Here is a 27,553-nt window from a genome sequence, read left to right as displayed (position 1 = left end):
ACAACCTCTAACATAAGAATATGAGCATAGCCAGACTGGGTCAGACCAATGGTCCATCTAGCCCAATGTCCTGTCTTCTGACAGTGGCCAATGCCAGGTGCTTCAGAGGGAATGAACGGAACAGGGCAATTATCAAATGATCCGTCCCCTGTCGTCCACTCCCAGCTTCTGGCAAGCACAGGCTGGGGACACTGAGAGCATGGTGCGTCATCCCTGCCCATCCTGGCTAATAGCCATTGAAGGACCCATCCTCCATGAACTTATCGAGTTCTTTTTTGAACCCTGTTATGGTCTTGGCCTTCACAACTTCCCCTGGCAAAGAGTTCCACAGCTCGACTGTGCATTGTGTGAACAAATACTGCCTTTTGTTTGTTTTCAACCTGCTGCCTATTCATTTCATTTGGTGACCCCTGGTTCTTGTGTTATATGAAGGGGTAAATAACACATCCTAATTCCCTTTCTCCAGACCAGTCAAGATTCTATACACCTCGATCATATCCCCCCTTAGTCGTCTCGTCTCCAAGCTGAAAAGTTCCAGTCTTTTTAATCTCTCTTCATATGGAAGCTATTCCATACCCTGAATCATATTAGTTGCCCTTTTCTGAACCTTTTCTAATTCCTGGATATATCTATATGTATTTGAGATGGGGCAACCAGCTCTGCACGCAGTATTCAAGATGTGGGCTTACCATGGATTTATATAGCTGCAATATGATATTTTCTGTCTTCTTATCTATCCTTTTCCTAATGATTCCCAACATGCTGTTTGCTTTTTTGAAAGCCGCTGCACATTGAGTGGATGTTTTCAGAGCACTAGCCACAAGGACTCCAAGGTCTCTTTCTGCAGTGGTAACAGCTGATTTAGACCCCATCATTTTATCTGTAGCGTTGGGATTATGTGTTCCAATGTGCTTTGCATTAATCAATGTAGAATTCCCTCTCCCCAAGGGCAATCCCCGACTCTGTGAGCTCAAGGTTAGCTTCATTCGACGGTTCAGTAGTAGGCTGGTTTTTTGTCCATGGACCTGCCTCACCATGGGAACCCCAATAGCTTTGCTAAGTGCCTGCGCTGTACAGTAGCTGCTGTAAAACCCTTTGAACCCCTTCCTGCGTTGCTCTCTTTACACCCCTAATGTAGCACGAGGGCTTGGGGAAGCCCAGCAGATCTCAGGAGCCCTCCAGCAGCAATGGGGCCCTTGGGAAGTTCATGCTCTCGGCAGCAGCGCTCGAGCCCCTCTGCCACAAATCTGAGCCAAACTCTAGGTGTACGATCCCCAAAGCACTGGAAATGCTGCTGCTCTTTAGCTATAAGGGGCCCGCGTTGCATCAAGGGTAAATCAATGTAGACTCCTCGGGGACGGCTCTGCAGTTAATGTAACTCCAGCACCACCCCATTGACTTCAGTGATCAAACCACTGAACACCTGGCTGAAAACCAAGGTCTCCAGGGCCCGCTCTAGGTTAAGCCCCATCGGGTCCCTCTGAACAGGTGACTAACAGCAGTGCCCTCTCGTTCTGGCTTTCTAGGAACAAGGTGGCCTGAATGCAACACACCTGAAGGAATGCAGCTCACCCCACCACGTGGACTAGCCCCTGGGATCAGCGCGGGTTAAAAATCAGACCTGGGCGCAGCATGCAGAGGAACTGGAAACCATATGAGTAGCAGGCACGTTCCAGCCAGCCCCTCAGCTCTCCCTGCTGCTCTGCCTGCCCCCACCGCGGCAGCTCACCACCTCCTTCCTAAAGGACACCAGAGAGCCACTTGTTAACACTCAGGGGACCTCCCCTCCCCAGCGGAAGGGCTCTGCTAAGCTGCATCCACTGCCACCGTCCACCTAGCTTCACACTCCACTCTCTTTTGCCCCCGGTGAAGACTTTTCAAATGAAAGCTGCAGTGCTGGGGATTGCTGCCTGTGGGAGGATCAGTGTAAGGGGACAGGGTGGGAAGCGGCGGTGCTGGCCTCCCGCAACATGGATCGATTCGCCAGCAGATTCCCACCTCTTAGGAACATGGTCGTGTGGTGCTTCATCCTGCTCCGATCAGGTAAGGGACTGCTGTGAATAATGAGCTTTGACAAAGGCCAGTGGTAGGACACAGGACTGGGAACCAGGAACTCCTGTGTTCTAATCCCGGCGCTGCCCCCTGGGGCCTTGACCAGGCTGTTTGACTTCTATGAGCTTATTTCCCCATCTGAAAAATGCTTTGAAAATTAAAAGCTACTGTTTAAATGCTACATATAGCAACCTTTCCCGTTCGGTTCTCAGCAGCATTTGAACTCAAGACCTTTAGTAATAAAAGCGTGAGTGTCTTTCCCTTGAGTTCAAGGGGTAACTCCTTCAGCTAACAGCTGTAGTAGGATGTCCCATGTAGCAGCCACTGTGGGGGCCAGAGAGCCACACCATACTAGGATGGTCCTGAAGGAGCCCAAAGCAGTTTTGCAAACGGTCAAACCATTTGATATCAAAGTGGGAGGGAGTATCTAGTGGAGTCCAACTGGGGCCAATCCTAGGTCTGGTACTACTCAATAGTTTCATTAACAACTTGGATGACAGAGTGGAGATATGTTTATAACATTTGCAGAGACACCGAGCTGGGAGGGGTTGCAAGGACCTTGGGGGACAGGATTAGAATTCAAAACAACCTTGACAAATTGAAGAATTGGTCTGAAGTCAAGCAGATGAAATTCAATAAAGACAGGTGCTAAACTTCAACAGAAAACATCAAATGCACAGCTACAAACTGGGGAATAACAGGCTGGGGGTCGGACTGCTGAGAAGGATCTGGGGGTCACAAATTGGATGAGAGCCAAAAATGTGATGCAGCTGCAAAAACGGCTAATATCATTCAGGGGTGTAATTAACAAAAGTGTCCTAGGGGAGACAATTGTCCTGCTCTACTGAGCACTGGGGAGGCCTCTGCTGGAGTCTTGTGTCGCACTCTAGCAAAGATGTGGACAAATTGGAGAGAGTCCAGAGGAGAGAACAAAACTGATCAAAGGTTTCAAAAACTTGATTGATGAGGAACGGTTAAAGAAACTGGACATGTTTAGTCTGGAGGAAAGAAGACTGACGGGGGACCTGATGACGGTCTTCAAATATGTTAAGGGCCATTATAAAGAGGAGGTGATCAGTTGTTCTCCATGGCTATGGAAGGCAGGACAAGAAGGAATGGGCTTAATCTGCAGCAAGGGAGAGTTAGGTTAGATATTAGGAAAAACTCTCTAGCTCTCAGGGGAGTTAAGCTCTGGAACAGGCTTCTAAGTTGTGGAATCTCCATCACTAGGGGTTTTAAAGAATGGCTTAAACAAACCCCTGTTATGGATGATCTACGTTTACTTGGTCCTACCTCAGTGCATGGGGCTGGACTTGATTTCTCGAGGTCTCTTCCAGCCCGACATTTCTACCAAACTTTGCAAAGAATAAGCTGTGGTCAGGGGTATCATTTCACCCACTGGTGAAATGCAGCCAGCTCTAGAGTGGGATGCAGCAGCTGTTTACCAGCAAGCAGTAATGCTCCCAACAGTTAGAACAAGAAATAATTCAGAAGGCAACGGAAACGGCAGGAAGGTTTCCAGCCATGGCTCCACAAATGGCACTGTGGGGCTTCATGGTCATTGTCTCTCAGCCATTTCCATATCACATATGCTCTGTTTGCATGTAAAACGTCAGACCCTCCAAACTCTCCCAGGGATCTGAGAGTGAAGCTGGGTCTTGTCCCTCTCATGCAGCATCACTAGCAATAAAGATTCTGCAGGGAAAATTCTGCCCACGGTGACACTTGTGATATCTCCATTACCTTCACATTTGGCCCTCAGTGACGGCTGTGTAAATCCATTCGCCATCAATGGCTTTGCAGCACTTACTGATGAGTTTCCGTCATGTTGATGCTGCACAAGGAGGAACAGAGCATCTCTTTCTCCTGTAGCGGGGCTGGCTCCTGCAGGGCTGAGAGGAGAACGAAGCAATCAGGCTATTGATTTCAGTAGGAGCCGACACTGCGCAACTTGCTGATTCTTGAAAGCCATGTGTGATCTTTGGTGGCCAGCCAAAGCCAGGACCAGAAATGCGATAGCTCTTCTCAAAGAGACAATTCTTGCCTCACCTCCCATCGGGGGCTAATCAGCTCACTTTTAACCTGGACTGGCAAGTGCCACCTTCTGAATTGTCAGCATCACATCTACAGCAACCAGGTTTCCTTTGGAGATGCCCCTCGGAGACCAATGCTAGTCTTGTGATTACAGTCAGGAGCCAATCCCTGGCTCTGCAGCAGACACCCATGTCACCTCAATCTCTCTGTGCCTCAGTTTCCCTCGATATAAAAAAGGGGATAATGATACTTCCTTTGTCTTACCTATTTAGATTGCAAGCCCTCTGGGGCAGGAACTCTCTCTCGCCATATGTCTAACCAGCGCCCAGCGAAACAAGGCCCCAATCTTGATTAGAGATCCCAGGTGCTACTGGAATATTGCTAACAGTGAGAGCGGAGAAAGCTGTAGGCTGCTGTTAGGCAGCTGTGCGCTCTGAAAACCTGATTCTCTTCTCACTGACGTCAGTGGCGCCCCATCGAGTTCAGTCATGTTACTCTTGCTAGCCTCCACCACGAGCGAGACCAGGTTGGGCCCAGAGAGAGTTGGTGATAAATGATTCAGACTCATTCTGTGGAGGCAGGGTCACTCAGCATCAGTTCTCTCAGTCAGATGAAAGGATGTTCTCCACACTCACCGCATCAGGCTGGTGCCCCGGGGGAACAGGATCATCTTTGATTTAGGCACAAAGCTCCTATGAGCTGTGCGATGAGAACAGGAGGGAAGAGGCAAAGCACACATGCCCTACATCTGCTCTCCGCTAAATGCACGTGCTCCCCTGCACAAAGACAGAGGGACTTCGGGGTGGGGAGGGGGAAAGGAGTGAAACCCAAACTGCCCTCCCCCTGACCCCCCAGTGCTTGTGCTGCAGCTGTACATCGTATGCACAACCACATGGAGGCCATTGGCCCATCCTCTGTGCTAGAATAGGGGTTCTGCCCCATGCCATGGGAGGAGAGGGCCATTTCTTCCAACTGCCGGCCCTACAAACTCACCCCAGCATCCAAGCACCATGCTGGGTGTTTTCCTGCTTGCGTCTCATCAGCAAGAGTGGGCAGGAAAGACAAGGCCAGGCTAACCCCCATGCTGCCTCTATAAGAACATAAGAACAGCCAGACTGGGTCAGACCAAAGGTCCATCCAGCCCGGTATCCTGTCTACCGACAGTGGCCAATGCCAGGTGCCCCAGAGGGAATGAACAGAACAGGGAAGTTATCGAGTGATCCATTCCCTGCTGCCCATTCCCAGCCTCTGGCAGACAGAGGCTAGGGACATTTCAGAGTATGATTTTGCATCCCTGCTCATCCTGGCTAATAGCCATTGATTGACCTACCCTCTTTGAATGTATCTAGTTCTTTTTTGAACCCTCTTATAGTCTTGGCCTTCACAACATCTTCTGGCAAAGAGTTCCCTGGGTTGACTGTGTATTGTGTGAAGAAATACTGCCTTTTGTTTCATTTCGACCTGCTGCCTATTCATTTCATGTGGTGACCCCTAGTTCTTGTGTTATGAGAAGGAGTAAATAACACTTCCTTATTCCCTTTCTCCACCAGTCATGATTTTATAGACCTCAATCATATCCCCGCTTAGTCGCCTCTTTTCCAAGCTAAGTCCCAGTTTTACTAATCTCTCCTCATACAGAAGCTGTTCCATACCCCTAATCATTTTTGTTGCCATTTTCTGTACCTTTTCCAATAGATCTTTTTTGAGATGGGGAGACCACATCTGCACACAGTATTCAAGATGTGGGGGCACCCTGGGTTTATATAGAGGCAATATGATATTTTCTGTCTTATTATCTATTCTTTCTTAATGATTCCCAACATTCTGTTAGCTTTTGTGACTGCTGCTGCACATTGAGTGGATGTTTTCAGAGAACTAGCCACAGTGACTCCAAGATCTCTTTCTGGAGTGGTAACAGCTAATTTAGCCCCCATCACTGTATCTGTAGAGCTGGGATTATGTTTTCTATGTGCAGTACTTTGCCATGGGTTTGCACGCACTGTTTGCAATGCAGTAGGCAACTCTACTGATGGTGCATAAAAGAGACAAAGATTCCAACTGATTGTCCCCCAGCTGGGTTGCCTCCGGCAGGGCAAACTGGGGTAAAACATATGCTGATCACGCTATGCGGCAGCTCTGACTCTGATACCAGGGCTGGCTCCAGGCTACAGCACGCCAAGCGCGTGCTTGGGGCGGCATGCCGCGGGGGGCACTTTGCAAGTTGCCAGGAGGGTGGCAGGCGGCTCCGGTGGAGCTCCCGCAGGCGTGCCGCTGTGCTTGGGGCGGCGAAATTGCTAGAGCCGGCCCTGCCTGACATACATGGGGCAGATCTGCTGAGTGAGACAGGGCCATTCCCCGGCCACTTTTCAGATCAAAGCTGCATTTTAACTGGAGCAGAGGGTCTCCACCCTCTGGAATTTCAGCCGTTATGTTGTAGCTGGCTAGAAATAATTGTGCAAAACATTCCTTCCATTTCCCCCCTACACACACACACACACACACACGTTTCATGGCATGGCAGCGCAGGTACTGATCTGTTCTGCTGTTTATGGAGCTGCGCTGTTTGGGACACCTGAACAATGCCACACAAAAGCAGGATGCTGCAGGTGGTTTGTGAAATTGAAGGTGGGAAAGGGGCTGGACTGAAGACATAGAGCAATGCAAGCTTCCCACCTCCCCAGCCCTGCCAATGTCCCTCAACCCCAGCCCAATGCAGCAGGCTGATGGAGAAACAAAGGCACCGGAAGGCAAAAGGGCCTATAGTGAGTGAATATAGGGTGACTAGATGTCCTGATTTTATAGGAACAGTCTCGATATTTGGGGCTTTTTTTTATATGGGGTCCTATTACCTCCCACCCCCATCCCGATTTTTCACACTTGCAGTCTGGTCACCCTAAGTGAAAGGCAGAACTGGGATTAGACCCTGGCTCCCAGGTCTCCCAATGCCCTTAGCCACTGGGCAACACATACCTGGTTTTCTCCCATCCCTCAAATCCCACAATCCCCGCTCAGTGTGCTCCTGTATAGACAGGAATGATCAGCGTCGCTGACTGACTTGCGTGACTGCGTATAACCAATGTGAGCCTCTATGCAGTTGTCTCCAAGATTCATGGCTCTTTAAAAAGCAAAACCTGACTGACCTTCACAACCGCAAGGCCACGTCCACCCTGGTGCCAAGAGAGAAGCAAGGAACCTGCCACCTCCACGTGCTCTGAAGGCAGCAATGACTGAACCTTGGAACCGCCGGTGACCTCAGGGGGCATGGAGTTGGGGGTGACTCTGTCCAGCATCGGGGTGCTCGGTAACTAAAGCCATCACCCCAGCTGGACGTCACTGACTCCCCTGGTTGCAATCTCAGCAAAGATGGTGAGGACGGGACGGCGCCTGCACTCCCCGAGTCTCCCTGAGAAGGGTCCTTCCATGGTGCTGGTGCAAAGTGAGAAACTCTCCCAGCGTCTGGCCAGAATGGGGTAACCCCCTGCCAGTGCCCTGTATGTCACCCTGTGTGTTCAACAGGACTCAAGTGATGTCTCGTTCCTGGGCCCAGGGGTGAATGTCACTCTGAAAAGAGCAGTGGGATGGACAGACGGAGGGATGGGCAGACACTCCTTCACACACAGGCTACACCCAGTGCTTCTGCAATGCCCCAGCTCCCTGACACTGATCTAAGCAAGGATGGCGGGGAGCTGCCCCTGCTCCTCACTCATGCAGCCGGATCCGATTGTGGTGACGTGCCGTCATGTTATTCCCACGGGCCCCTGCCCATCAGAGAGGATGAAAGCAAATAGGCATGGCTGGGAGCTACGCGGGCGCAAAGGCCGGGAAGGGACGTGCCAGCTCTTATTAGCGGCTGTGGTGTGAAGGGAATGCGAGCGGCGACTGGGGGCTGACTGCACAAAGCCTCTCCGGGGAAAGTTCTGGGCTCTCTGCAGACAGACAGGGAGCGAAGAGAAGGTCTGGTGGGGGAAGGAAGGGGAACCCAGTGGTTAGAGCCCTAGATTCGGTCCCCTCGTCTGCCACAGACTCTGTGTGACCTTGAGCAACTCACTCAGGCTCAGGTCCTCGAAGACTTTAAATCATGATTTGAGGATTTCAGTGACTCAGCCAGAGGTAACAGGGTCTGTTACAGGAGTGGGTGGGTGAGGCTCTGTGGCCTGCGATGGTGCTGGAAGTCAGACTAGATGATTATGATGGTCCCTTCAGGCCTTAAAGTCTATGAATCGATGAGTCTATAAAGCTGCATTTTCTATCTTTGCTGCTCCTTTCTTTCCTCGCTTGTGTCCGTTCATCTTGTTTTGCCTTCTAGGAAATCGGATTGGACATTAACACCAGCAATAACAGCTGTGCCAGCCAGCCTCACCTAACTTCTTCTCTGTTCCCCAGAAGGACCATTATTGCCACCTGTGACATCTGCTACGAGACTGTTGGACTGGGGGGTGGGGAAGGGGTCCTTCTAAAATCGCTCTCCAGCAAAAGGGGACAAGGAATGTGGTTAAAATGAAAACCTTATTTAATACTTTACATTCCAAATGCTTTAACTCTGTTTTGATTCTTTTCTATCTCATTACTACAAGGTTAAAAGGATGTTTAATGGTGTGTTTGCCATGGAGCTAAGCAGGCTGAGGTCTCTGCATACCACACCCTGAACCTCGTTTAATGGTGGACAGTGATAGGCTCATATTAAACACCTTTGGCCCAGACAATCTCTCTGTATTAACCCAGCATTAGAGGAAGTGCTGAAGTACCCAGGCCAAAAGCAATCCGTATGGCTTTTTCTGTCTCCCATTGGTTCAGTGGCCATCCAGGACCGGACTCACACCCACGCCGAGGAGCGCCTCTTCAGGTACCTGTTCACCAGCTACAACCGGTGGTCCCGGCCAGTCCCCAACATCTCCGACGTCGTCATCGTCAGATTTGGGCTGTCCATCGCTCAGCTGATTGACGTGGTATGTGTGCGAAGCCGGACTCTAATTCTGCTTCTAAAACCCTCCACAGGAGAGTGGGACATTTATACTAGCACCTGGGGTTACAGCGGGCAACTTAAGCATAGAAAGGGCTGCATCAGCCCTCATGCTTCAGGTCACATGTGCATCACCAGCTGGGGTCAGGAAGGAACTCCCTCCGCCCGGGTAATATATTGCACATTTAAGGGCTGTAAAAGCTTTTATCCTCTTATCCTTGGAATTATGGCACTGAACTGCAGTTCAGGAGCACTGGCTCCTTTTCCTTGCTCTGCCATAGACTCACTGTGGCACTTTGTGCCTCACTTCCCCAGTTGTAGAATGGGAACAATGACACTTCCTTTGTCTGCCTTGGCTATGTAGGGTGCAAATGCTTTGGGTGCATCTACACAGCGAGCGGCAGCCCGCGGGGGCAAGTCTCAAGCCAGGTTTAACAGATTCAGGCTCACACTCCGGTGCTGAAAGGAGCTGGGGAGACATTCAGGCTCGGGCTGGAGCTCAGGCTCTGGGCCTAGGATGGGGGTGGGCTTCAGGGCTCAAGCTCCAGCCTGAGCCACATGCCCACACAGCTATTTTTAACACTGTCCTGTGGGCCCCACTCTGTCACCCTGGGCTTTGATACTCACTGGCTGCATGGACGTATCCTTAGAGGCAGAGACTGCCTGTCACACGTTATCCAGGAAGGACCCAGCACAATGGGCCCCAGGCCTCTTGGTGCTTCTCAAGACCCAATATTTAGTAATAATAAAGTCTGTAGAATTGGCCATAGCTGGAGACACAAAATTGAACTAGAGGAACCATTGATCTGTTCACTGCAACAATTCCTCTGGTCCGCTCAGCACGTAATTTCTCTCTCTCGCTTTCTGGATGCGAAGATAAATGAGCTCAGCCAGGGACGTTTAGCACAGCCAGTCAGCGTTGGCTGACACAAGATGAAATAGGAGCCAGGCCGCCATGAAGTACTTTAAATGTAACGGCACTTACTATAAAGGGGCCTCTTGTCTATAAAAGGAGTGTCAAGAAAACACAGGGACAGAGAGAAAATGCATTGGGATGGGTTTTATTTAGTATCCCGTCTTCCAGACAAGATCTCAGTCCTCAGCCACATCATGCCAACCATGGCTCATTACGGCTGATGAAGTGTTCACAGGATGGGAGCCGGCAGGTTGTTAGCCCCCGTGCTCTGGCCAAATTCCAATTTGGATCATTATCTTCCACTTAACTAAACTGCCCCTGCGATTCCAGCTGGTGGCAGTATTCTTCTTTACTTCCTGTCCTAAACTGTTGTCCGGTGTTGCTGTTGGCTGTTAAATAGCTGTTGCACTCCACCCCAGAGGTGCAGCAGAAAGTGATTCAGCTTAATAGATGTTTAAGGCCAAAAGGACCACTGTGATCATCTTGTCCGCCCTCCAGCAGAGCACAGACCAGAAGAAGTCCCTGAATTCATTGATTGAACTAGAAAAACATCCAGTCTTGATTTTAAAATGGCCAGGGATGGAGAATTCCCACCAACCTCCTCCCCCCCCCGTCCCTCCCAGCCTGTGCCAAATTGCTCCAGTGGTTCATTAAAAATTGTCACTGAGTTTGTCTGGCTTCAACTTCCATATAACGGGCTTTCTGTTGCTCTGAAGTGACTCCAAAGAAACAGCAGTCAAAACCGAACAGCCGGAAGAGTGAAAACAAAGTATGTTTGCTTTGTAAAGCCCTTCGAGCCATGATCATCTCAGGGGTGGCTAGTGACACGGGGAAAGAAATTACTGTTAGTATAACTGGGCCAAATTCTGCACACCAGGATGATTCCTCTGAAACCAGTGGTAACTGATGTGAAACTGACAGTGCAGGGGGATTCCCGCATTCTGGGGCTAAGGTCATTCCTTTTCCATCAAGCGCCACGGAATCTTTCCAAGAACCACAAGGGGTCAGGAGCTCAGGTTTGTATCCACAACACCAGTATCCTCAGCCTGGCGAGGAGCTAGTCGCTTCATCTGGAAGCTGTTCCCTTTTTTCACTGAAGCATTTGAGCGCCTCTCAGTTAGCTCTATTCACTTCCACTAGGAAGTCTCTCAAATAGCCTTTCCACTACCTATCTATAAATTAACCCATCCCACATTAATCACCGTGATATTTAAGCACTGTTACCCCTGGAAAAAGGGGTAAATAATGAGATGGCAACATTTGCAGACGATGCAAAATTACTCAAGCTAGTTAAATCCAAAGCTGATTGCAACAAGTTTCAGAGGGATCTCCCATGACTAGGTGACTGAGCAACAAAATAGCAAATGAAATGCAATGTTGACAAATGCACAGTAATGGATTTAGAAAGCAGAACCCCAACTATGAACACAAAATGCTGGGGTCTAAATGAGCTGTTACCACTCAGGAAAGATCTTGGTGTCATTGTAGATAATTCTCTGAAAACAAACTCTCAATGTGCAGCAGCAGTCAAAAAAGCGAACAGTGTTAGGAACCATTAGTAAAGGAACAGATAATAAAACAGAAAGTATCATAATCCCACTACATAAATCCACAGTATGCCCACATCTTGAATACTGCGTGCAGACCTGGCTCCTCCATCTCAAAAGATATATTAGAACTGGAAAAGGTGCAGAGAAGGGCAACAAAAATGATTAGGGGTATGAAACACTTCCATATAAGGAGAGATTGAAAAAACTGGGACTTTTCAGCTAGGAAAAGAGATGATTAAGGGGGATATGACAGAAGTCTATAAAATCATGACTGGTGTGGAGAAAGGGAATAAGGAAGTGTTATTTAGCACTTCACATAACACAAGAACTAGGGGTCACCTGATGGAATTAATAGGCAGCAAGTTTAAAACAAACAAAAGGAAGTATTTTTTTCACACAACACACAGTCAACCTGTGGAACTCCTTGCCAGGGGATGTTGTGAAAGCCAAGACTATAACAGGGTTCAAAAAAGAACTAGATACGTTCATGGAGGATAGGTCCATCAATGGCTATTAGCCAGGATGGGCAGGGATGGTGTCCCTGGCCTCTGTTTGCCAAAAGCTGGGAATGGGCGACAGGGGATGGATCACTTGATGATTCCCTGTTCTGTTCATTCCCTCTGGGGCACCTGGCATTGGCCACTGTTGGAAGACATGACACTGAGCTAGATGGACCTTTGGTCTGACCCAGTAGGGCCATTCTTATGTAATGCCCATAATCTGTAAATACTAATGGGACTCCATTGCCAGTTGGTGCCACACACCTAAAGGAGATAAAAAATCTCCCTTTCTACATAGGTGGCATTGAATCATTCCTACCAGTTCCCGAGCTCTGGAGGAGGGTGGGAAAGGTAACAGTTGGGTCTTGTGCTGAACTGGCCCAGTGGAAGAAGTTGGTTTCAGGTCTGACGCTGGTTTTCTTCATTATGATCAAAGAAACTCTCCTCCTCTCTCCTTTCTCCCCTCCCCACCATGCCCCTAACAGGATGAGAAGAACCAAATGATGACCACAAATGTCTGGTTGAAACAGGTGAGGGATAATTTCCCATTGGGGTTGCTGGGAGGGGAGGTGGGTTTCCCAAGTCACAAGGAACTCCCCGGGGCTTAGGAGTTTGATTCAGAGAAGTCCCTGGTGGCTCTAGTCTAGCTGCACTTCTTGGGGTTAGAAACTTCATGAGAAGAGCCTTTGATGCTGGATTTCAGCCTCGTCTCCCTGATCTGGGTGAAACCTGAAAGATAGGATGCCCCAGGGGCATGGCACTGGTGCATGGTGACTTTACTTGTGTAGACATGGCTGAAATCTAGCCCATGTGAGAAGTGGCTGGAAGCTGTTCCCGTCACACAGCTGCTCAGATTTTGTGAACTGGGTTGGTGAGTCTCAGCCCAGGTCCCCAGGGATGGGCACTGAAAGGACCCCAGTGACAGGTCTCATAGACTTTAAGGTCAGAAGGGACCATTATGATCATCTAGTCTGACGTCCTGCACAATGCAGGTCACACAATCTCACCAATCCTCCAGCAAGTGACCCGTGCCCCACATTGCAGAGGAAGGCGAAAAACCTCCAGGACCTCTGCCAATCTGCCCTGGAGGAAAATTCCTTCCTGACCCCAAATATGGTGATCAGCTAAACCCTGAGCATGTGGGCAAGACTCACGAGCCAGCACTCAGGAAAGAATTCTCTGTAGTAACTCAGATCCCAACCCATCTAACATCCTATCACAGACCACTGGGCATACTTACCTGCTGATAATCAAAGATCAATTGCCAAAATTAAGCTATCTCATCATACCATCCCTTCCATAAACTTATCAAGCTTAGTCTTAAAGCCAGATATGTCTTTTGCCCCCACTACTCCCCTTGGAAGGCTGTTCCAGAACTTCACTCCTCTAATGGTTAGAAACCTTCATCTAATTTCAAGTCTAAACTTCCTAGTGTCCAGTTTATATCCATTTGTTCTTGTGTCCACATTGGTACTGAGTTTAAATAATTCCTCTCCCTCCCTAATATTAATCCCTCTGATATATTTATAAAGAGCAATCATATCCCCCCTCAGCCTTCTTTTGGCTAGGCTAAACAAGCCAAGCTCTTTGAGTCTCCTTTCATTAGGCAGGTTTTCCATTCCTTGGATCACCCTAGTAGCCCTTCTCTGAACCCGTTCCAGTTTGAATTCATCGTTCTTAAACATGGGAGACCAGAACTGCACACAGTATTCCAGATGAGGTCTCACCAGTGCCTTGTACAACGGTACTAACAGCTCCTTATCTTTGCTGGAAATACGTCGCCTGATGCATCCTAAAACTGCCTTAGCTTTTTTAATGGCCATATCACATTGGCGGCTCATAGTCATCCTGTGATCTACCAATACTCCGAGGTCCTTCTTCTCCTCTGTTATTTCCAACTGATGTGTCCCCAATTTATAACTAAAATTCTTGTTATTAATCCCTAAATGCATGACCTTGCACTTTTCACTATTAAATTTCATCCTATTACTATTACTCCAATTTACAAGGTCATCCAGATCGTCCTGTATGATATCCCGGTTCTTCTCTGTGTTAGCAATACCTCCCAGCTTTGTGTCATCCACAAACTTTATTAGCACATTCCCGCTTTTTGTGCCAAGGTCGGTAATAAAAAGGTTAAATAAAATTGGTCCCAAAACTCATCCCTGAGGAACTCCACTAGTAACCTCCTCCCAGCCTGACAGTTCACCTTTCAGTACGACCCGTTGTAGTTCCCCCTTTAACCAGTTCCTTATCCACCTTTCAATTTTCATATTGATCCCCATCTTTTCCAATTTAACTAATAATTCCCCATGTGGAACCGTGTCAAATGCTTTTATTGAAATCGAGGTAAATTAGATCCACTGCGTTTCCTTTGTCTAAAAAATCTGTTACCTTCTCAAAGAAGGAGATCAGGTTGGTTTGGCACGATCTACCTTTAGTAAACCATGTTGTAATTTGTCCCAATTACCATTGACCTCAATGTCCTTAACTATTTTCTCCTTCAAAATTTTTTCCAAGACCTTACATACTACAGATGTCAAACTAACAGGCCTATAGATATTCGGATCACATTTTTTCCCTTTCTTAAAAATAGGAACTATGTTAGCAATTCTCCACTCGTACGGTACAACCCCTGAGTTTACTGATTCATTAAAAATTCTTGCTAATGGGCTTGCAATTTCATGTGCCAGTTCCTTTAATATTCTTGGATGAAGATTATCTGGGCCCTCCGATTTTGTCCCATTAAGCTGTTCGAGTTTGGCCTCTACCTCGGATGTGGTAATATCCACCTCCATAGCCTCATTCCCATTTGTCATCCTACCATTATCCCTAAGCTCCTCATTAGCCTTATTAAAGACTGAGGCAAAGTATTTATTTAGATATTGGGCCATGCCTAGATTATCCTTAACCTCCATTCCATCCTCAGTGTTTAACAGTCCCACTTCTTTCTTTGTTTTCTTCTTATTTATATGGCTATAGAACCTTTTACTATTGGTTTTAATTCCCTTTGCAAGGTCCAACTCTACATGGCTTTTAGCCTCTCTCACTTTATCCCTACATGATCTGACCTCAATAAGGTAGCTTTCCTTGCTAATCCTTCCCATCTTCCACTCCTTGTAGGCTTTCTGCTTTTTCTTAATCACCTCTCTGAGATGCTTGCTCATCCAGCTTGGTCTACAACTCCTGCCTGTGATTCTTCCCCCTTTCTTGGGATGCAGGCTTCTGATAGTTTCTGCAGCTTTGACTTGAAGTAATTCCAGGCCTCCTCCACATTTACACCCCCAAGTTCTTCAGTCCAATCCACTTCCCTAACTAATTTCCTTAATTCATTAAAGTTAGCCCTTTTGAAATCAAAAACCCTAGTCCCAGATCTACTTTTGTTTATCCTTCCATCTAGTTTGAACTGAATTAGGTCATGATCACTCGAACCAAGGTTGTCCCCTACAACCATTTCTTCTATGAGGTCCTCACTACTCACCAAAACCAAATCTAAAGTGGCATCCCCTCTTGTTGGTTCTTCAACTACTTGGTGAAGAAATCCATCAGCTATCACATCCAGAAAAGTCTGAGCCCTATTATTACTACTAGCACTTGTCCTCCAGTCTATATCTGGGAAGTTAAAGTCTCCCATGATCACACAATTCCCATTAGTGTTTACTTCATTAAAAACATTAAAGAGGTCTCTCTCCATCTCCAAATCAGATCCCGGCGGTCTGTAGCACACCCCAAGCATATCTCAGGGGAGGCTCTAGTAGCTTTCTTTCCTAGTGTGATTTCTGCCCAGACAGACTCTGTCTTATCCGTTCTATCACTTCTTATTTCTTTACAGTTAACCTCATCATCAGGGGCGGTTCCAGGCCCCAGCACGCAAAGCGCGTGCTTGGGGCAGCAAGCCGTGGGGGGCGCTCTGCCGGTGCCGCGAGGGCGGCAGACAGGTTGCCTTTGGCGGCTTGCCTGCAGAGGGTCCGCTGGCCCCATGGCTTCAGTGGACCTCCCGCAGGCGTGCCTGCGGAGGGTCCGCTGGTCCCACGGCTTTTGAGGACCGCTGAAGCTGCGGGACCAGCAGACCCTCCACAGGCAAACCGCTGGAGGCAGACTGCCTGCCGTGCTTGTGGCAGCAAAACCCCTAGCACCGCCCCTGCTCATCATTGAGTACAGACATCTTAATTTTTGCCATTTGGCTTCACTGACATTCTTCACCCGGTTAGGCACAGACATTCTACCACCAGCATCACCTGTTAGTCTGGTATCTACACTACCCTTCCTCCTTATGCCAATTCTTCTGTCCACGGCTGTATCCCCTCTTACTTTGTTTTCTTCCCTCTCAAGGTTAAATTCCGGTGTGGAGATTACCTGGACATCTCCCAGCCATCTCCCCCAAATTCCTAGTTTAAAGCTCTCTTAATCAGTTGGGCCAGCCTCCATCCTAGAAGTCTATTTCCCTCCTTGCTCAGGTGAAGTCCATCCCGAGAGAACAGTCCTCTGTCCATGAATGCTTCCCAGTGGCCGTACATCCCAAAGCCCTCCTTATAGCACCACTGCCTGAGCCATCTGTTGATCGCCATAATCTTGTCACATCTTTGTTGCCCTTCTCTAGGAACAGGCAAAATCCCACTGAAGATCACCTGAGCCTTGATTTCCTTAAGCGTCTTCCCCAGTCTGGCATAGTCTCCCTTGATACATTCCAGAGAGTATCTAGCCGTATCATTCGTTCCCACATGAAGGACAATCAGCGGATTCTTTCCCGCTCCCATTAGGATCCTTTTCAGCCTCCAGTCCACATCCCGTATCTTAGCACCCGCTCTCTGAAGCGGCTCTGCCAGGGCAGGATTTAAAACATGTTGATGGGACCGTCCATTGGGAGCTGATGGTGGTTCAGCCTGTGCTATACCTGCCCTATACAGAGAGACCTTCACTCGGCAGGATTGCCGCCTGGGACCTTTCACCAGCACTGAATTCCCAGAAGCGCCCAGATGCCGTGGGGATGGGCACTTCAGCAAAGTGCCTACTAATAATGAAGATGTGTTTGAAAAAGAAAATCAGCTCAGGAGGAACCTCTTTAAGCTGAGCAGTGACCCAGGACCCCTTTAGCTCATGTAGGAGGGGTCCATGCTTCAGGCACTAAACATCCGAGGGGACCCATGATGAGTTGTTACAAGAGGACGCTGTACATCTCCTTGCAGCAATGGTTGCCCCACTCCCTCTGATGGCTGGATCCCCAGCCCTCGCTGGGCAGCATGTCCATCTCAGACCCTTCTTGCTTTTTCCTCCCCCAGGAGTGGAGTGACTACAAGCTGCGCTGGAACCCGGCGGACTTCGATAATGTCACCTCCATCCGGGTGCCCTCCGAGATGATCTGGATCCCTGACATTGTGCTGTATAACAAGTAGGTGGCGCCACTGCACAGGTACAGCAAGGCAAAGCCCTTAGGGATGGAGGGGGGCCCAGGGGGTCACCATGGGCAGTATATGGTTGGCAGCATCCATTCCAGGCCTGCCGCCTGCAGGCCAGGCCTTACGGAGACGTCGGTCCTGATCTCACTTGCAGTTGCACCAATTGAAATCAGAAGTCAATGGGTTTACACTGGTGTATCTGGGAACAGAATCAGGTGCATGGTAGCAGAGAGCCAGAGTGAACCACATGGTCTGTCTGTGTCCAGCAGCCTGAGCAATAAATCCCCTTCCCATGCATTACTAGGGTGACCAGATCACCACACTAAAATATCGGGACACATTGAGGTGCCATCAGCCCTGCCCACAGTCCACCCCCCGCTTCTCCCAGGCTCTGCCCCCACTCTGCCCCAGGTCCTGCCCCCTTCCCGCTCAGCCCCCCTCCCGTGGCCTTGCTCATCCCCTAGCCCGCTGCTGGCTTGCTGCGTCCCTCCTCCCCCCACCCACCGCTTGCCTCTTCACTCCCCAGCCCACCACTCACCCTACGGCGCTGACTTCCCCTCTGCCGGGTAGGTGCTCTCCCACCCCCTGCCTCGTCCCGCCCTCGCTCCACCACCATTCCACCTCTTCCCCCAAGTCCCTGCCCCTGCCCTGCCCCTTCTCCGCCTCCGCCCCTGAGTGTGCCACGTCCCCGCTCCTCCTCCTCCTCCCTCCCGGAACGCACTAAGCGCCGCCAAACAGCTGTTAGGCAGCAGGAAGCGCTGGGGGGGGAGGAGCGGGGATGTGGCGTGCTGGGGGGAGGGGGAGAGAAGGAGGCGAGGAGGCGGGAGCTATTTTTCCCCACGGGTGCTCCAGCCCCGGAGCACCCACAGGGTCAGGGTCTCCCTCCTGCTCGCCTCCTTACCCAAATATCGGGACAAATGGCGTCCTGATCATACATTGATCGGGGTGCAGGACAAAGAGTCCCGATTTTATGGGGACATCTGGTCACCCTAGGCAATACAGCCCAGTCTCCCAGGCTATTTCCACCAGGCAGGCCCCTGCGCTTCACCGCAGCATTTCCTGCTCATGCTTCAGGCTGAAATTTGTGTCTTGCTGCCACCTCCTGGTGCCTCTCGGTCACTAAAGGAAATGTTATTCTTGACCTGGGAAGGGCCTGCTTTTTAATTAACGTCCAGCCTCATTAACAGATTCAGTCACGGAGCAACCGCATCCTGGGGAATTGGGTCGGAGCTGGGTTCCTGGGTTCCAAGCCTGCCCCGCGTCATTTCATGACCAGCTGCCTTGACAGACGGGGTCTTCATCGGCCCCAGGCCTGGCCATGAGTTCGCAGGGTTTCGTGCCGCACGCGCAGCGTTCTCCCTTGGCATCCAGACAGGAACCTTGCTGCGCTCGGCTGCAAAGACATCTTGAGACAGACTCAGGCCCGATCTCCTGCTCTGGGACAGCCCCACTGACTTCTGCCTGATCTGTCCATCCAGCCATGCTCATCACCACAATATCTGAGCACCTGCCGCGGGGTTCTGCTGGGTCACCGAGCCCGTCTGTTTTGACCCACCTGGGCACTTACATGGCCCTCTTCATCACACATCTCAGCTCCTCCCAAAGACCTGATCCCCTCATTTCGCAGATGGGGACACTGCGACCCAGAAGAGTTAGGGGTGAAATTCACCCCTGTTCAAAGAGTTCACTTTATCCGTCACACTGGTGCCTTGGCACTGGCTGGCCGCATGGGGTGGAGTGATTTGCATGTGAGTGGGGGGCTGTAGCAGGGCCAGGACCTCAAACCAAGATCTTCTGAGTCCCAGAGCCGAGCTAATCACAAGCCCTTTCTCCTCTTTTACCGTTCCTGGTGGATTTGGTCTTGCCTCCTCCCTGCCCCTCACTTTCTCCGAGGCGCTCGCCGCTCTAACCCCTGCTCCTCTGTCCTGCAGCGCCGATGGGGAGTTCGCAGTGACGCACATGACCAAAGCCCACCTCTTCTCCAACGGCAAGGTGAAGTGGGTGCCGCCGGCCATCTACAAGAGCTCGTGCAGCATTGACGTGACCTTCTTCCCCTTCGACCAGCAGAACTGCAAGATGAAGTTTGGCTCGTGGACGTACGACAAGGCCAAGATCGACCTGGAGACCATGGAGCGCGACGTGGACCTGAAAGACTACTGGGAGAGCGGGGAATGGGCCATCATCAATGCCGTGGGCACCTACAACACCAAGAAATATGACTGCTGCACGGAGATCTACCCCGACATCACCTACTGCTTCATCATCCGGCGCTTGCCCCTTTTCTACACCATCAACCTCATCATCCCCTGCCTGCTCATCTCCTGCTTGACCGTGCTGGTCTTCTACCTGCCCTCCGACTGCGGGGAGAAGATCACCCTCTGCATCTCCGTGCTGCTCTCCCTCACTGTCTTCCTGCTGCTTATCACTGAGATCATCCCTTCCACCTCGCTGGTCATCCCCCTGATCGGCGAGTACCTCCTCTTCACCATGATCTTCGTCACCCTCTCCATCGTCATCACTGTCTTCGCCCTCAACGTCCACCACCGCTCGCCCAGCACCCACAAGATGCCCCGCTGGGTGCGTGCCGCCTTCTTGGACTTCATCCCCCGCTGGCTTTTCATGAGGCGACCTCCAGTGCTAACCCCCCGGGAGAAGCTGAGCGGGGAGTATGACCTGCCTGGCGTCAGGCTCAGCACCTCCAGGGGCTGGCTGGAAACAGACGTTGATGACACATGGGAGGAGGAGGAAGAGGAGAGGAGGCACCCCGGACGTGCGTCCCTCAAGACAGGCTCCCATAAACACAGCGTCCAGTACCACTTCGGCTGTGGCTGCCACCTGGGCAGGGGGCGGGGGGCCCAGGCACCGCGCCTGCTTGCCAAAGGGGACAGCTTGGGGTCGGATCCCAGCCTGCTGCTGTCCCCCAGGATCCTGAAGGCCTTGGAGGGAGTGCACTACATCGCAGACCACCTGCGGGCTGAGGATGCTGATTTCTCGGTGAGTCTGCGCCCTGCTGGCTCGGGAGGGCCGGGTCCTGGCACCTTGGGCCTTTTTCACCTCTTGCCATCGGGTGGAGTTTGGCCCATTTCAGGCGCCACCGTCTGATGGCTCTTCAGGGGCCTGGTTGGTGTGAGTGGGCAGGAGTCAGCCTAGCTCCCAGCGGAGAGGCAGCGCCTGCATTGCCGCCCCGGGGAGCAGTCCCAGCGGAGAGGCAGCCCCTACATTGCTGCCCCGGGGAGCAGTCCCAGGGGAGAGGCAGCCCCTGCATTACCGCCCCGGGGAGCAGTCCCAGCGGAGAGGCAGCCCCTGCATTGCCGCCCCGGGGAGCAGTCCCAGGGGAGAGGCAGCCCCTGCATTGCCACCCCGGGGAGCAGTCCCGGGGAGAGGCAGCCCCTGCATTGCCGCCCCGGGGAGCGGTCCCAGCGGAGAGGCAGCCCCTGCATTGCCGCCCCGGGGAGCGGTCCCAGCGGAGAGGCAGCCCCTGCATTGCCGCCCCGGGGAGCGGTCCCAGGGGAGAGGCAGCCCCTGCATTGCCGCCCCAGGGAGCAGTCCCAGGGGAGAGGCAGCCCCTGCATTGCCGCCCCGGGGAGCAGTCCCAGCGGAGAGGCAGCCCCTGCATTGCCGCCCCGGGGAGCGGTCCCAGGGGAGAGGCAGCCCCTGCATTGCCGCCCCGGGGAGCGGTCCCAGGGGAGAGGCAGCCCCTGCATTGCCACCCCGGGGAGCGGTCCCAGCGGAGAGGCAGCCCCTGCATTGCCGCCCCGGGGAGCGGTCCCAGGGGAGAAGCAGCCCCTGCATTGCCACCCCAGGGAGCGGTCTCAGCGGAGAGGCAGCCCCTGCATTGCCGCCCCGGGGAGCAGTCCCAGCGGAGAGGCAGCCCCTGCATTACCGCCCCGGGGAGCGGTCCCAGCGGAGAGGCAGCCCCTGCATTGCCGCCCCGGGGAGCGGTCCCAGGGGAGAGGCAGCCCCTGCATTGCCGCCCCGGGGAGCGGTCCCAGGGAAGAGGCAGCCCCTGCATTGCCGCCCCGGGGAGCAGTCCCAGCGGAGAGGCAGCCCCTGCATTGCCGCCCCGGGGAGCGGTCCCAGGGGAGAGGCAGCCCCTGCATTGCCACCCCAGGGAGCGCTCCCAGGGGAGAGGCAGCCCCCGCATTGCCGCCCCGGGGAGCAGTCCCAGCGGAGAGGCAGCCCCTGCATTGCCGCCCCGGGGAGCAGTCCCAGCGGAGAGGCAGCCCCTGCATTACAGCCCCGGGGAGCAGTCCCAGGGGAGAGGCAGCCCCTGCATTGGCGCCCCGGGGAGCAGTTCCAGCGGAGAGGCAGCCCCTGCATTGGCGCCCCGGGGAGTAGTCCCAGTGGAGAGGACCAGGCAGCGATGGGCAGGGGAAACTGGCTTTCCTCCTCTCGCCCCAGCGGGGTCCAGGATCCGGGGCTGGGGGCAGGCCTGTTGCTCGGGCAGGATGAAGGGGGCTTGCTCTGCTGGCTATCCCCATGCCCCCAGCTGTCCAGCTGGCTCTGTGGTCCCCTACAGTCGTTGTCTGCAGCTGTTCGGTGACCTCTTGGTCGGTTGTTTCCTTGCCAGGGATCGAAGAGGTGGGGCTAAAAACATATTAACTATTCCCAGGCCAACGACTGGCTGACGGGAGAGGCCGGCACAGTAATGAGTGGGTGATGCCTTCACTGGTGGGACTCCACTGAGGCCCAAACACCAGGGGGCAGGACAAGCATCTGCACTCAGCTGCAAAGCAGAGCCGCCGGCCACGGCTTGAATACCATTGACGCTCCTCGGGTGGCACTGTGCCCTGGGGGACTCTGAGTTAGCAGACACCCAGGCTGAGCTCTGCAGCGAGGGGGACACATGCACCCCTAGCTTGGGTCTTCTCAGCGCTGGATTAAAGCGGTGTGTGGCCTGGATAGACCAGTTCTGCGGGGCCTCAGTCCTTGCTCCTGCATTTCCAGCCAGCTGGGCCAATGTAAGGCTCGGTTTCCCCCTCAGAGCCGGTTTTATTTGCCCCTGAACAGCTGTCTTAGGAAGGGAGTATTGTCTAGTCTCGTTGCTCTGTTCTCACACTACTTCCTTCAGGGTATTTATGCTCTCCTACAATGCAGGGGAGATTGTTAGCCCCAGGGAACTAAGGCACAGGGAGAGAGGTGAGGTGACTTGCCCAAATAGCCTGTAGCAGCAGCAGAAATTGAAAGGCTTCCAAGGAGAGCGGGAATTTTTTCACCAGCCATCCTCCTCTCCCGCCCTCCACGAGTACCAATTCATCAAAACCGAAACTTCACATCACAGGGTCTGTGCTGACAAAGCTTCTAACTCAGAACATTTGGGGGAAAAGACCTGTCCCAAGGTCCCACTTTGACATTTTCAAACTGGAACTTTTGAGTCCAAACAACTTTTTAGTTAGAACTGTGAATAAAGTTAGACTAAAAATGGAATAAAACTTGAAATAATTAGAACCCTTCTGCCAGTTGTAGTCAGCAGCAACCAGGGCCAGGTTCAATATCTAGGGGTTCCCATTCAACAATACAACACAGAACTGGCTCGAGTCCCCACCCAGGAACGTGGGACAATTACACCCCACCCCTGGGCACCTCTGAGAGGCAATACTTCCTTCTCACAAGCACAGAGTCCGAGTGTAGAAAAGAAACTTTTAATGAAAGCAGGGAAGTCACCCGACATTAACTTGGGAAAACACTGCAAGCAGGATTCATAGACATAAAACAGTGAGCAAAACACCCACCCCCGAATTCGTGAGGCCATGTCTTTTGCCTCAGATTTGTGAGTTTTACCACCAAAAGTTCCTTTAATGTGCCCCTCCTTTCTCTCTCCGCCGCACCCCACTCACAGTTGTTGTCCTTGGTCAGGGAAGACCCAGATTTCAGAGGTGCATCTGTGTGAGTTCACCTTCCACCCTGGCTCACTCTGCTGTCCTGGCTCACACTCTGCCAGCCACCCTGCTCCTCTGTCCTGAGGTCCCCTCCCTTAACACAACTTTCCATGATCTCAGCTGTTAGCAGTGGAACCTCACTGCTAATGTACACTGGGCCGTTTCTTGCATTACAGACACCATCCCAAAGCAGATCTAATTATTAGGCCTGGTTACCAGTGATTTCAGCTCTATTAGCAAACAATAGGGTGGATTGCACCCTCAGCAAGTTTGCAGATGACTCTAAACTGGGAGGAGGGAACATAAGAACATCAGAACGGCCATACTGGGTCAGACCAAAGGTCCATCCAGCCCAGTATCCTGTCTTCTGACAGTGGCCAATACCAGGTGCCCCAGAGAGAGTGAACCTAAAAGGTAAATGATCAAGTGATCTCTCTCCTGCCATCCATCTCCACCCTCTGACAAACAGAGGCTAGGGACACCATTTCTTACCCATCCTGGCTAATAGCCATTAATGGACTTAACCTCCATGAATGTATCTAGTTCTCTTTTAAACCCTGTTATAGTCCTAGTCTTCACAACCTCCTCAGGCAAGAAGTTCCACAGGTTGACTGTGGTGATAGATAAGCTGGAGGGTAGGGCTAGGATACAGAGGGACCTAGACAAATTAGAGGATTAGGCCAAAAGAAATCTGATGAGGTTCAACAAGGACAAGTGCAAAATCCTGCACTTAGGACGGAAGAATCCCATGCACTGCTACAGACTAGGGACCAAATGGCTAGGCAGCAGTTCTGCAGAAAAGGACCTAGGGGTTACTGTGGACGAGAAGCTGGATACAAGTCAACAGTGTGCCCTTGTTGCCAAGAAGGCTAACGGCATTTTGGGCTGTATAAGTAGGGGCATTGCCAGCAGATCGAAGGATGTGATCATTCCCCCCTACTCGGCATTGGTGAGGCCTCATCTGGAGTACTGTGTCCAGTTTTGGGCCCCACACAACAAGAAGGATGTGGAAAAATTGGAAAGAGTCCAGCGGAGGGCAACAAAAATAATTAGGGGTCTGGAGCACATGACTTATGAGGAGAGGCTGAGGAGACTGGGATTATTTAGTCTGCAGAAGAGAAGAGTGAGGGGGGATTTGATAGCTGCCTTCAACTACCTGAAGGAGGGTTCCAAAGAGGATGGAACTCGGCTGTTCTCAGTGGTAGCAGATGACAGAACAAGGAGCAATGGTCTCAAGTTGCAGCGGGGTGGTCTAGGTTGGATATTAGGAAACAGTATTTCACTAGGAGAGTGGTGAAGCACTGGAATGGGTTCCCTAGGGAGGTGGTGGAATCTCCTTCCTTAGAGGATTTTAAGGTCAGGCTTGACAAAGCCCTGGCTGGGATGATTTAGCTGGGGACTGGTCCTGCTTTGAGCAGGGAGTTGGACTAGATACCTCCTGAGGTCGCTTCCAACCCTGATATTCTATGACCAGAATTTTCAGTTCAGTCTTTACCAGCTCTATTACTGTGCAATGGACAGGGAAAAAGTCACATGTTGCTTAGGACCCGTGGACAGGACCCACACCACTCAGCACACATACCTATGCCCCCGCTCATCTCACTGGGCTTTGGCGTCCCCACCCCCTGCCTAGCAAGTGCGGTTTGATTGAGGGTGAGTCCGTCAGTCGGGGTCTGCCAAACACAGTTCTGCTGCCCCTGGTTCACACTACAAGGACAACCACCCTTTAATGCCCCTGCCCCCATAACAAAGTGACTGGGGATCCAACGCTAGCCAAAAGCGATCATTTGGGCCAAGCAGCCCCACCATGCTGCACTCCCAGGCAGGATGGGTGTGCCCATGCAAACAGAGGTGGCTCCCCAAGTCCTCTTCCCTGGCTCATCACTAGCTGTCAGGGGAGAGCTCATTCAGACCCTACTTATATAATATTTCAATAGACCTGAACCAGATTAGAGTTTGCTTGGGGGTTTTTTAGTTCGGAAAGATTTTGAGATTTTTTTTTACTTTTTTTCGTGATTTGAGATGGGGAAAAATGTCAAAATGTCAAAACCTCTTATGGGATGGAAGAACCCTTCCCTGCCCACCCCAGCTCCCCAGCTGGCCGTAGGCTACACCTGCGTGGCCAATGTCTCTCTCACAACACAAGAGCCTCTCTGCCAGGGCCTCCCGTGACCCCGTGCTGCTCTCGGGCCCCACAGCTCACTCTGACTCTTGTCTGCCTGCAGGTGAAGGAGGACTGGAAGTATGTTGCTATGGTCATAGACCGGATATTCCTCTGGGTGTTTATCATCGTCTGTTTGCTGGGGACCATCGGCCTCTTCCTCCCTCCCTTCCTGGCTGGGATGATATAGGGTCTGTGCCCAGCCCGGAAGGTGGTCTTGCTCCCAGATCTGTGCCCAGGGCTGGCGAAGGGACAAATTAACCTACCCTGACTGTGGAGCCCCCTCGGGCTTGTCCACACTGGAGGAACATTGTCAAGCCGCGACCCCCTTTGAACTCCCACGCGTCCCGGTTAGTACCAGCGCAGCGCCAGTGCCGAAGCCACATGTCAGCTGGGCCCAGCTCCAGCCATGTAGATGCTCACATGCGTCGGGTTTGTACCAACAAGTGAACAGTGTAGGGGAGCTGGGGCAGGAGAACCCTACAGTGAAACCTCAACAAGATTTTTTCTTGAGTCACTGAAACTGCTTAAAATGAAGCGGATCAGAACGGAACCACCCGGGGGGCTCTGCGTTTGAAATTAACATGCCCGTAGCTACCTAGCAAGGCAGCAGGTGCGCCCCCTAAGATGGGAACATGTTGCTCACGTTGGTTTGGTGACAAGGTTCATTTCATACTGTTCCTCCCAGCCACACGCAGTCCAATTTATCCCCCAGGTGTGAACATAGCCCACTGGACAGGGTGTGTTAGAGGTCTCCGTCTGTAGCCTGCAGCTGGGAAGTTCTAACTCTAGCAGCTCATGCTTTTAGCTAGGGAGGTCCCCAGGTCAATCCCCGGGGGACAGCCATGGCATAAGCACCCCAGGAGTTAATCTGGGTATTGGCACTCGGGTCAGCCTGGCCCAGGTGGGAGGAACCTCACTGCAAAGCCGTGCCTGTGTCCTCACTAGCACTGCGCGGTGTGTGTGGGGCTCGGACTTGTGAGGGCACGTCCCATGGGTCTTTGTGCTGCTCTACGATTCTTCCCCATGGAGCCGGGAGAGAACCTGCCTGTCCTTCCGGGTACACAGGGGGAATTGTGGGAAGGCACTGGAGGACTATCAACGCTGGGGCGGCTGAGCCTGTGTCCTCACCGCAAAGCCAGCAGATTCCAGGCTAAAGGGAAAGCAGCACCTACCCCCTCAGCGGGGCCAGCTAACCTAGGGTGAAATTCACTCCAGTGCTCAGCGCTGGCCCCAGAACTAGTCACCACTTTCAGCTCTGTTCTGCCCGGAATGCCCCTTGCAGGTGAGAGCTGCCTGGAGGGTCTTTTCAAAGCAAACAAACATTTCGGGGGGAGAGGTATGGAGAATAGTCAAAAAAAATTGCTGAAACTAATCACAACAAAGATTTTTTTGTTTTCACATCAAAAATTTGTTTGTTTGCTTTTTGGGACCCCACCCCCTTTCCCACCTCCATTTTTCCAGGGGGAAGGGGAGGGGAAAAAAATAAAAAACAACAAGTTTTCTGTTAAAACCTTCCCAAAATCTTTCATTTTGATCCATTTCATCAAAAAACCCTGCAAAAATTGTCAACTGAAATGAACAATTTTAATGTCTTTTGGCGTTTCTCCATGGAAAATACTCAACTGACCTTACTGCAGGCGTTAATGAGTTCTGAGAACAAACCCAGCAGGCTTCCTGGCCATTTTCTAAATGGAGGAAACTGAGGCACAGAGAGAGCATGGCAAGTCACTGAGATCACAGAGGATCACACTGAGATCACACCCCGGTCTTTAACGGCCCAGCCATGTAGCATCAGAGCTGAGCCTGGAACCCGGGCATCCCAGTTCCCCCAATCTAGCCAGCCAACTTGTATGTAAAGTCAAACTAAAGTTCTGCATGGCTCAAGTCAGTGCTCCCATGGAGCTGTTCAAAACAGTCCCCTGAAGCCTGGTAACACAGGAGGGAAGGCAAACATCATTTCAAGTTTCAAGTAATCCTCATGCTCCAGGGCCTTTGATGCCTGCCCATAAAGAATACCCTTGATCTTGTGTCTAACACCCCACGAGCTTTTGCAGCTGCAAGGGGCCATTTGAGAGGAAGGGGGGAAACACAAGGGATCTTGC

The 27,553-nt window shown here is 51.7% G+C and overlaps 1 protein-coding gene across 1 annotated transcript; it reads left to right on the top strand.

Annotated features, from left to right (window-relative positions):
* The first annotated feature begins 1,970 nt into the window (after positions 1 to 1,970).
* On the top strand, positions 1,971 to 27,520 carry CHRNA2 (cholinergic receptor nicotinic alpha 2 subunit). The gene is made up of 8 exons (XM_050951663.1): positions 1,971 to 2,043; positions 7,445 to 7,556; positions 8,470 to 8,522; positions 8,881 to 9,032; positions 12,498 to 12,542; positions 17,292 to 17,401; positions 19,340 to 20,402; positions 25,513 to 27,520. The coding sequence occupies exons 1-8, from the start codon at positions 1,971 to 1,973 to the stop codon at positions 25,636 to 25,638; spliced, it is 1,734 nt and encodes a 577-aa protein (XP_050807620.1). The 3' UTR covers positions 25,639 to 27,520.
* Positions 27,521 to 27,553: the final 33 nt, after the last annotated feature.

This window comes from Gopherus flavomarginatus, chromosome 4 (assembly GCF_025201925.1).
Source record: "Gopherus flavomarginatus isolate rGopFla2 chromosome 4, rGopFla2.mat.asm, whole genome shotgun sequence".
Taxonomy (NCBI): domain Eukaryota; kingdom Metazoa; phylum Chordata; order Testudines; family Testudinidae; genus Gopherus; species Gopherus flavomarginatus.
This window is presented reverse-complemented; position numbering and strand designations above follow the sequence as displayed.